Source organism: Stegostoma tigrinum, chromosome 25, assembly GCF_030684315.1.
Source record: "Stegostoma tigrinum isolate sSteTig4 chromosome 25, sSteTig4.hap1, whole genome shotgun sequence".
NCBI classification, from domain to species: Eukaryota; Metazoa; Chordata; class Chondrichthyes; order Orectolobiformes; family Stegostomatidae; genus Stegostoma; species Stegostoma tigrinum.
The window spans coordinates 20,596,907-20,608,457 of NC_081378.1; the positions used below are offsets into that span (position 1 = coordinate 20,596,907).

The 11,551-nt window shown below is 43.3% G+C and overlaps 1 protein-coding gene across 1 annotated transcript in view; it reads right to left on the reverse strand.

Annotated features, from left to right (window-relative positions):
- Window positions 1-11,508, reverse strand: part of tnpo3 (transportin 3) — an 84,406-nt gene extending 72,898 nt beyond the window's left edge. Inside the window, exon 1 of the mRNA XM_048554022.2 lies at window positions 11,194-11,508. Within this exon, the coding sequence (XP_048409979.1) occupies window positions 11,194-11,313 (120 nt within the window). The 5' untranslated portion in view covers window positions 11,314-11,508. The remainder of the gene's footprint in view (window positions 1-11,193) is intronic.
- Window positions 11,509-11,551: the final 43 nt, after the last annotated feature.

Sequence of the window (11,551 nt, forward strand, 5' to 3'; positions counted from 1 at the left end):
AAGGCCCCTTGGAATGAGCTCCAATTTACTTTTAAAAAAGCAGACAAGAGAATGACAGAATGAACACATACGCCGATGTCACATTATACTGTAATCTGACATCTTCCCCAACCATAGATCACACCCTCCATATGCCAAAATACATTACCTCACACTCCCTAAACCCAAACCCTCCCCTTCAACACACTATTCTTCCTCACAATCTATACCCCATACTCTCCCAATCATGGAACACACACTCATCACAACGCTCCCATCATCCATACAACACACTTTACACCTAAAAACAAAGTGCTGGGGATACTCAGAAGGTCTGGCAGCATTTGTGAAGTGAAAAACTAAGTTAACATTTCGAGTCCACTATGGCTGTCCTTTGGAGCCATCGGAATAGAATAAACTTTAGTCTCTTACCAGATGCTAGTCAAATAACTAGCTTTTCTTGCTGTAACAGAAAACAAAATTGATTTTGAGGCAGTAAAAGTTTAAGAAAAGCAAAGAACATTTCTTTCCCTTCGTGCCCTTAACTTCCATACTCTATTGTAAATTCATCAAGTGCCAAGTCTCACAAGTAACATATAAATCCAGCCAACTATGAAAGGCCTAGCTGATTAACTTAATGCGAATCCAGTTACAGGTAGTTCTCAATTGAGCTGGAAGCCTTATTAAAACCTTGTTTAAGGCTGGTAACTGTAGAGTTTAAACTGCAGGTTTAATGCCAATTTAGAATCGAATTAGATGCATAGAAAACATTTAGACTTCCTTGCCCAATAACTACACACAATCAGTCCTCCCACCTACCTAACCATTCTACATTATGCAATATATAGCCCAGCAATCCATTTTGCATTATCCTGCTATAAAACATAGATTGTTACATAATGAGTCACACAAAATTTGCACTGTGCTATACCATCAAACACTCCCATAGCAGGGACAACATGAATCAGAATGGGTAAAGTTCTCTCTACTGTCTCAACCACATGCAGTAATGAAATACTCTAGGATAGTATGTGGCCTCCCGGTCTGAGGGTCAAGGATGTCTTGGAGCGGGTACAAGACATTTTGGAGAGGAGAGAGTGTACAACCAATGGTCATGGTACATATCGGTACAAACAACATAGGTTAAAAAAAGGGATGATGTCCTAAAAGCAGAATACTGGGAAGCTAGGAAGAAAGTTAAGAAATTGGACCTCCAAGGTAGTGATCTCAGGATTACTACTGGTGCCTTCTGCTAGTCAGAGTAAAAATGACAGGATATATCAGATAGATATGTGGCTGAAAAGATGGTGTCAGGGGAGGATTTCAGATTCCTGGAGGACTGGGACCTGTTCGGGGGGTGGTGGAACCTGTACAAATTGGACAGGTTTCACCTGGTTGGACTGGGACTGATGTCCTAGGGGGAGTATTTGCTAGAGCAGGTTGGTATTTGCTAGGTTGGCGAGAGTTTAAATTAATATGCCATGGGGATGGCAACCTATGTAAGGGGTCAGAGAAGGAAGAAGCAACGGCAAAAACACAAGGTAGAAAAGTGGATAAGAAGGGATAGGCAGAGAAACCACTGACAAAATTCAAACAGGGCTATTGAGAAAAATAAAAGTGTGGCAAACGATGTTAAAAAGACAAACTTAAAGGCTTTGTGCCTTAATGTGCAGAGAATCTGAAATAAAGTGGATGAACTAATTGCGCAGATAGACGTAAATGGGTTGTAAACTTGCTACCACTCTGATGTGTTTGATTGTAGACGTTTTGTCACCCTACTAGGTAACATCATCAGTGCACCTTCGATGAAGTGTTGGCATTCTGTCCTGCTTGTTATTTGTACACCTTGGTTTGCTGCCGTGGTTGGCATCATTTCCAGTTGTTTTTCAGCAGTTTGTATATCAGGTCTAGTTCAATGTGTTGGTTGATAGTTGGAATGCCAGGCCTCCAGGAATTCCCGAGCATGTCTCTGTTTGGCTTGTGTTATTATGGATGTGTTGTCCCAGTCGAATTTGTGCCCTCTTTGTCTGTTTGTATTGAGGCCAGTCAGAATTGGTTATGTCTCTTAGTGGCTAGTTGGTGTTCATGTACCTTTATTGTCAGTTTTCTTTCAGTTTGGCCGAGGTAGTGTTTCTCACAGCCATAAAATGATAGAATCCTTACAGTGTGAAAAGAGGCCCTTTGGCCAGAAAAGTCCACATCAAACCTCAGGGCATCCCACGCAGACCCATCAGCATATAACCCACTTATGCTACATATCCCTGAACAATACAGGCAATTTAGTGTGGTCAATCCACCTAACCTGCACATCTTTGGACTGTGGGAGGAAACTGCAGCGCATGGAGGAAGCCCACACAGACACACGGAGAATGTGCAAACTCCACATGGAAAATCGCCCAAGAGTGGAATCGAACCCAGGTCCCTGGCATTGTAAGGCAGCAGTGCTAACCACTGAGCCACTGTGCTGCCCTTGCATGGTATTTTGTATATTATGTTAGTTTTATTGGTTGTGGGTATGGGATCCTTTACATTCATCAGTAGCTGTCACGGGGAGTCATTGGTTTGTGTGTTCTCCTTATACCCAAGGTGTCGAGTAGTCTTGTGGCCATCTCCATTATGTCCCTGATGTAAGGTAAGGTGACGAGTATGCCTGGCCATGTTGTGTCTTCTTGTTGCAGTCTGTTGTGGAGGTAACGGCAGATTGTGCTTTTTGGGTATCCATTCCTTTTAAAAACTCCGTATAAGTGCTCCTGTTCTGCTTTGTGTAATTCTGGGTTGTTGCAGCGTGCTGTAGTTCATTTGAATAATGTCCTGATGCAGCTCCTTTTATGGGTGTTGGGGTGATTGTTGGTTACAACCTCAAATCACAACCCAAGCTACAAATCACCTTAGAAACTTTAGATGTAAACAGGTAGTGATATAATTGGGATTACAGAGACATGGCTGCAGGGTGACCAGGGATGGGAACTGAATATCCCAGGGTATTCAGGATTTAGGAAGGAGGGAATAAAGGAAAAGGTGGTGGAGTGGCATTGCTGGTTAAAGAGGAAAATAACACAACAGTAAGAAAGGATATAGTTCTGATAATGCGGAGTCTGTATGGGTAGAGCTGAGAAATATCAAAGTGCAAAAAATATTAGTGAGTATCATATACAGGCCTGGTGGTGGTCTTGGGAATGGTATTAAACAGGAAATTAGAAATGCATGAGATAAGGCAATATCGGTGATCATAAGTGATTGTAATCTGCATACAGACTGGGCAAATCAAATTAGCCATAATGGCATAGAAGAGGAATTCCTGGAGTGCATGCGGGATGGTTTTCTTGACCAATATGTGAAGAAACCAATTAGTCAGCAGGCCATCTTAGACAGGGTACTGTGTAATGAGAAGAGAATCACTGTCAACCTAGCTGTGAGAGACCCCTTAGGAGTGAGTGACCATAACACAATAGAATTTTTTTCATCAAGATGGAGAATGAGGCAGTTGTTTTTAAACCAAGGGTGTTGAATCTGAATAAAGGAAGATACAAGGTGTGATTTGGTCGATAGATTGAGGACAGTTACTTAAAGGGATGACAGTGGACAGGCAATGGCAAACATTCAAGGAAAGTATACAGAAACTGCAATAACTCTATGCCTTTCTGGAACAAAAGCAAAATGGATAAGAGAGCCAATCCATGCCTTACAAGGGAAATTAGAGATAGAATCTGATCCAAGGAAGAAGTATACAGATTAGCCAAGAAAAATAATAAGTCGGAAGATTGGTAGCAGCTCAGAATTCACCAAAGAAAAACCAAGGGATTGATTAAGAAAAGAAAACCCAGTACGAATGTAAGCTTGCAGGGAACATGAAGGCTGATACTAAGAGTGTCTCATGAAGAAAAAGAGATTAGTGAAGACAAATGTAGGTCCCCTAGAGACAGAAACGAGGGAATGCATAATAGGGTACAAAGAAATGGCTGAGTAACTGAATACACACTTTGGTTCTGTCTTCACAAAAGAGAACACAAATCAGATAACAGGAATATTGGAGAATGCAAGATTTAGTGAGAGTGAAGCATTGTGGGAGATCAATATTAGTACAGAAATGGTACTGTGAAAATTGATGGGATTGAAGACAGATAAATCCCCAAGGCCTGATAATCTACATAAGTACTTGAGGAATTGGCTCTAGATTGGAAGACAGCTAAGGTCACTCCAATATTCAAAAAGGGAGGGAAAGACAAAACATGAAATTGTAGACCAGAAAGCCAAACAATGGTAGTGGGGAAAATTCTCAAGTGCATTATCAAGGACTTTATAGTGGAGCATTTATATAGCAGTCGCAGGATCAGACAGAGTCAACATGAATTTATGAAGAGGAAGTCATGCTTGGCGAATCTGTTAGAATTCTATGAAGATGTATCGAGTAGAGTTAGCAAGGGGGATCCAGTCGATGTGGCATATTTGGATTTTCAGAAAGCGTTTGACACAGTCCCACATAAAAGATTTCTGTGCAAAATTAAACTGCATGGGATTGGGGTAAGTGTATTGAGATGGATAGAAAACTGGTTGGCAGAGGAGAAACAAAAAGAGTCGAAATTAATGGGTCCTTTTCAAATTGGCAGGCAGTAACCAGTGGGGTGCTACAGGGATAGGTGTTGGGACCCCTGCTATTCGCAATATACATCAATGAGTTGGATGAGGAACAAAATGTTTGCAAAGTTTTCTCAAAGTTTGCAAATGATACCAAGTTGGGTGGGAGGGTGATCTGTGAGAAGTACGCAGAGATCCTTCAGCATGATCTGGATAGATTGGGTGAGTAGGCAAATCAATGGCACATGCAGGAGAATTCAGATAAATGTGAGGTTATTCACTTTGGAAGCAAAAACAAAAAGGCAGATTACTACCTGAATGGATGTAAATTGGGAGTGAGGAGTGTGCAGCGGGATCTGGGTGTCTTTGTGCATCAGTCACTGAAGGCAATCATGTAGGTGCAGCAGGCGGTAAAGAAGGCAAATGGTATGTTGGCCTTCACCGCAAGAGGTTTCCAGTACAGGGGCAGGGATGTGTTGTTGCAGTTATACAGGGCCTTGATGAGGCCACACCTGGAATAGTGCGTGCAGTTTTGGTCTCCTTTTCTGAGGAAGAATGCTCTTGCTCTCAAAAAAAATGCAGTAAGGGTTTACCAGGCTGATTCCAGGAATGGCAGGGCTGACATGAGGAGAGATTGATTAGGTTAGGATCATTTTTGCTGGCGTTCAGATGAATGAGAGGTGATCTCATAGACTTATAAAATTCTAACAAGACTAGACAGTGTAGATGCAGGGATAATGGGATCTGCAGATGCTGGAGAATCCAAGATAACAAAGTGTGGGGCTAGATGAACACAGCAGGCCAAGCAGCATCTTAGGAGCACAAAAGCTGACATTTCGGTCCTAGACCCTTCATCAGAAAAGGCGGATGGGGACTGGATTCTGAAATAAATAGGGAGAGAGGGGGAGGCGGACTGAAGATGGATACAGGAGAAGGTAGGTGCAGAAGACAGCATGGGTGGGAAGGTAGGGAGGGGATAGGTCAGTCCGGGGAGGATGGACAGGTCAAGGGGGCCGGATGAGGTTAGTAGGTAGAAAATGGAGGTGCGGCCTGAGGTGGGAGGAGGGGATAGGTGAGAGGAAGAACAAGTTAGGCAGGCGGGGATGAGCTGAGCTGGTTTTGGGATGCAGTTGGGGGAGGGGAGATTTTGAAGCTGGTGAAATCCATATTGATACAATTGGGCTGCAGGGTTTCCAAGCAGAATATGAGTTGCTGTTCCTACAACTTACGGGTGGCATCATTATGGCCCTGCAGGAGGCCAGGGTGGGCATGTCGCCTAAGGAATGGGGGGGTGGGGGAGGGAGTTGAAATGGTTCGCGATTGGGAGGTGCAGTTGTTTACTGCGAACCGAGCTTAGGTGTTCTGCAAAGCAGTCCCCAAGCCTCCACTTGGTTTCCCCAATTTAGGGGAAGCCACACCGTGTACAGCGGATGCAGTATACCACATTGGCGGATGTGCAGGTGAACATATGCTAGATGTGGATAGTATCTTGGGGGCCTGGGATGGGGGTGAGGGTGGTGTAGGGGCAGGTGTAGCACTTCCTGAGGTTGCAGGGGAAAGTGCCAGGTGTGGTGGGGTTGGAGGGGAGTGTGGAGCAGACAAGGGAGTCGCGGAGACAGTGGTCTCTCCAGAAGGCAGACAAGTGTGGGGTGGGAAAAATGTCTTTGGTGGTGGGGTCGGACTGTAGATGGCGGAAGTGTTGGAGGATGATGCGTTGTATCTGGAGGTTGGTAGGGTGGTATCTGAGGACTAGGGGATTCTCTTTTGGCGGTTACTGCAATGGCAGGGTGTGAGGGATGAGGTGTGGGAAATGCAGGAGACACGGTCGAGGGCGTTCTCGACCACTGCGGTGTTGGCCGGGGGGGGGACGAGGACATCTGGGATGTGCGGGAGTGAAATGCCTCACCCTAGGAGGAGATGCGGCAGAGGCGAAGGAGTTGGAAGGAGGATGTTCCCAATGGTGGGTGTGTCCAGAACCAGGGGTCAGGCCATTTAGGACAAAGATGAGGAGACGTTTCTTCAACCAATGACTAGCAAGTCTGTGGAATTCACTACCACAGGAAGTAGGTGATGCCAAAACATTGAATGCATTCAAGAGGCGGCTAGATATATCACCTGAGGTAAATGGGGCTAAAGATATTGGGGCAAAAGTAGGATTAGGCTATCGAGTTGGACGATCAGCCGTGATCATGAGGAATAGTAGAGCAGGCTCAAAGGGCTGAATGACTTCCTGCTCCAATTTTCTACGTTTCTATAAATGTGCGGTAAGGCAGATAAGAAACATAGGCAACACAAACTAGACAGTCTAAAGCACCTTCACACTACGTAATCAATTTTACTCTGTTGCATCACTATGCAGTAAGCTTTTACATTTTAACCTGTTATAAATGTTCTACGTGTCATTACGTCCCCTTTATGATCTCAAATCAGCCTGGTATCACAGATAAGTCTGTTACAAAACCAAAAAGCTTTTTGCAGTCATAAGACAAGTTTAATTGGTCAATGAAGTAAAAACAAAGTGCTGGAGAATCTCCAGTAGTATCTATGGAGAAAGAAACAAGGTTTGCGTTTCACATCCAAACAGCCGTGTTCAGAATTGTCTTTCTTAGAAGATATGACTGGACTGACAAGTAGTCTTCATTGTTCAAAAGTAAGTTATTTTATATGGCTGTTACACTTCAGTAAAATCATTGTGGGTATGCTAGACTAGATGTAGTATCAACAGGACCAAGCTTGTTATTCTAACTCTTATCTTTTCAAAGATCCGATTCAAACAGCTCCAATTCATATGGTGAACATGGCAACAACCTAGCAAATCACTGGAAAAATCTCAATATTCAAGACTTGGGGGTTTGCACATTACAATCTCATTAATGAGAAGGACCAGTTCTCCTTCAAGGAGCCCAGAAAACCTTGCAATTCCTCTAGCAGTCTACCAGCTCCCTTCAACTCCTTCCAAACCCCTTTCCCAAAACCACTGCCCACTCAGCACATGTGATGCAAAGGTCACAGACAGGGCCATCTACAGTGCATTCCCACACCAAAACAAACATAGGAGCTTCCTTTAATGCACAGCTCAGACCCAGAATTCACACCTAACCTAGAAGAAATGCTCCTGACAGATATTCTAAACGTTGTTCAAACATATTTCACTTGCAGGAAAACTGAATGTGGGAAAACTCATAATACACTGGTGGTTATTGGCATACAGAATTCCTGAACACCTTAAATGTGGAAAATTTTTTTCCTAAGATGACAAAAATAACTCTCAAGCAAACAGTGAAGAGAAATTAAGTTACACCTCAACTTCAAAATCTATCCACGCAAAGGCAAGTTAAAGTAAATCCTTCACTGTGTCACAGAGTCTCACAGCATGGAAACAGACCCTTCAGTCCAACCAGTCCATGCTGAACATAATCCCAAACTAAACTAGAGCCACCTGCCTGCTCCTGGCTCAAATCCTTCTAAACCTTTCCTATTCACGTATCCATCCAGATGTCTTTTAAACTTGGAATTATATCTGCATCCACCACTCCAACAAGAAGTTCATTTCATACGCAAACCACCCTCCTTTGTCTTATTTTAAACCTCTCTCCTCCCATCTTAAAAATGTGTCTCCTCAACTTGAAATCCCCCATCTTAGGGAAGCGACAACTACCATCAACTCTATCTATACCTCTCATTATTTTACAAACTTCTATTAGGTCACTGTTCAACTGTTTCCAGTGAAAAAAGTCCCAGCCTATCCAGCCTTTGCTCATAACTCAAACCTTCTGTATCATGTAACGTCCTGGTAAATCTTTTCTGAACCCTCTCCAGCTTGATAACATCCTTCCCATAACTGGGTGACCAGAACTAGACACAGTATTCCAGAAGAAGCCTCGCCAATGTCCTGTACAACCACAACAATGTCCCAACTCCCATACTCAAAGGACTGAGCAGTGAAGGCAAGCGTGCCAAATGTCTTTTTAACCATCCTGTCCACATGTAACACAAACTTTAAAGAATCACCATGTTAAAACGTGAAGTGCCTAGAATTCCCTCAGATTACACACCTTACAATGTAATGTTCGACTCTCATGCTCACCATTAAAATGGCAATTAACTTTGTATGTACTGAAAAGACATCAAATATATTTAATGCTTACATTATTGCTGGCCAACCTTTTTTTGCATTCACATTGAGAATGTTCTGAGATGAAAAATTCAAAAGTATTTCAGCACCAATGAAACAACTCTGAAGTGTAATCACCATGTAAAGGAGGGAAAGACAGGAACCAATTTGTTCACAGAAAAGGTGCAACAAACAAGAACAGAAAAGGCCAAAAATTATTTTCGTGATTTAGCTAGGGCATCAGGAGAACACAACCACCCTCAGCAGTCTTCTTCAAAATAATGCAATTAGATATGTTATATTCACCTGAGAAAACAGATGGGGCAAGCAGTTTAACAGCTGGCTCAAAATATCAAACCTCCAAGACAGCATCACCACAGCTGATGGGGAGGGTGACATGTCCATCCTCAGCTTCCTCCAGTGTCACAATGACACGACCCACAAACTGGAGGAGCCACACCTCATTTTCCACCTTGGGAGCCTACAGCCCTAAGGCCTAAACATGAAATTCACCAGTTTTAAAACCTCCCCATCTCCAGCCTCATTCCGTGTCCAAACCTCTCATCCTTAACCCGACACAACCTATCCATCCACTCTCCCACCTGTCTGCCCCATCCATCCCACTGGCCAGTCCCTAATTGCACTCATCATCACCATCCCAACTACCTTCCCAACCCCAGCCCCATCCTTCCTGTCTCCTCTCTCTATTTATTTCCCAGCTCCCTTCCTCCTCCTCATTTCTGAAGAAGGATCCCAACCTGAAACATGAAATTTCCTGCTCCTCTGATGCAGCCTGGCCTGTTGTTATCACCAAGACAGCATATTGCCTCAGCAATGAAATCTGAAATATGTGCAGTGGACCTTTTGACTTAACTCAAAAAAAGGGGCTACAAACTGATCCAGGGATAAAGACTAAAAATTTGTTAACCACATCACACCAAACAAGTACCTCGTTCTCCAGCCAAGACAAATGTTATCCATCAATGCGAGGTTAGCCATTAACAGTAATCTACAGTTGTACACATATCACTGTCCATTCATTGTGTCTGGGTCAAAATTCCTGGAAAGTGGAGGAATCATTGTTGGTATACAGAAAGCTGTAGTTCAAGGGCAAGGTCACCAGCATTTCATACAGAAACATGGCAATTGACGCCTTGCCTGCATCATACACATTAAACACTGGCAATATTGAAAATCTTCGAAGCAGTCAGACAGATCTGAAATAGTCAAACTGATTTAACAGTTTAAATCAATGTATTTTTCTATTCTCTATCCTTTACATCAGTATGCAAATGAAGCTCAGCAACAAACAATAAAATTCCTAAAATGGACCTGTGGTTTGACATGAAATTAACAGATTAAATCAATCCTTAAGTTTTGAAATGATGCAGATTTTGCGAATGTAACCTTTTCTGTAATGTAGTACTAAGTAGGAAGTAAGTTAAAATAGACCGCATTGAATTTGGCTTAAAATAATTAAAGTCCTTTCCTTGCCAGTGGTTCAATAATTAAAATGTGTCAGGGTTATTTTTGCTTTACCACTTTAATGTTTTAAATACAGATTAAATTCTTTAAATTAAAATGATGCTCCATTTTTCTCTCCTTGAGCATCTTATCAGATTATTACAAATTCTGATCAAGTCATAGAGGTATACAGTATGGAAACAGACTCTTCGGTCAAGCTCGTCCATGCCAAGCAGACATCCCAAATAAATCTAGTCCATATCTCTATGAACTTTTCCTGTTCATATACCCATCCAGGTGCCTTTTAAAGGTTGTAATTGTACCAGCTTCCATCACTTCTTCTGGCAGCTCAATTCACACACGCACGACCCTCTGTTTGAAAAAGTTACCCCATAGATCACTTCTAAACCTTTCCCCACTCAATTTAAATCTACCTCCTCTAGTTTTGGACTCCCTCACCCCTAGGAAAAGACATTTCTTGATTTAAACTTTATAAGATATAAAAAGCAAATGGAGAACACTCAATGTAAAGTTGTGGTCATTTCCTCTTACAAAGTTATTCCTAAAAGGATTAGTTTCACTTTAGCTGAGTGACAAATTTATTGTTATTAAGTTACTGTTATCAAAGTAGGGCTGATGAAATGTGTTTTATTTTGTTTCCTCTTGTCTGGCTCCAACAGTGAAAGGATCGCTGCCTGCATTTCACTTGAGTAACAAAAGTTTAGATAAATATTTAACTAAAACGTTGCTCAGATGAAGCTGGGTTCACTTGCGCCGCCAACACAAGGATACCAGTTTGCTTAGTGACAAGTTTCCATTCTAGATCCATTAAGCCAGTTTTGATCGGAAATCCTGGGCGTTCATCTGAAACTTTTTTTGAACTTAACAAACTTTCCCATCTCACGGCTGCCCGCTTTCCCCAAAGCTCAAGGATGTTTATTTCCTGGTTTCCCTCCTCTCCCAGGGACCGTTGCCAACTCAGCCTCTTCCCCTGAGCAGGAGGCCTGGTACGCCCCAAGTTTGAGCCTGGGGGGGTCGATTCTCAGACTCCTTTCCCTTACCGATCTTTGGAACTCGCCGAGCCAGACGGAAGCGCGCTCCTTGCCGGCCGGGTCCGGGTCATGGTAAAGCGCCTTGACGGCCTGGTAGACGAGAGTGAGCGAGGGCCTGTCCCCAGCCATGGCGCCTGCAGCCCCGGCACCGAGCGCTTGGGACGATGTGAGTGGAAGCCGTTCGATCCTTCGACCTGCCCAACACCGCTCCTCCGGCTCCTTTATTTAAAACCGGGATTAAATTCTCGGCTGGTTTAAATCTCTTCACAACCTCTCTCCACCGCCGCCATTGAGCCCGCACCGGAAGTCGGCTTCACACAACAAGCGTTCCGACCGGAATACCACCCCCAACTCCAACTGATGGGTT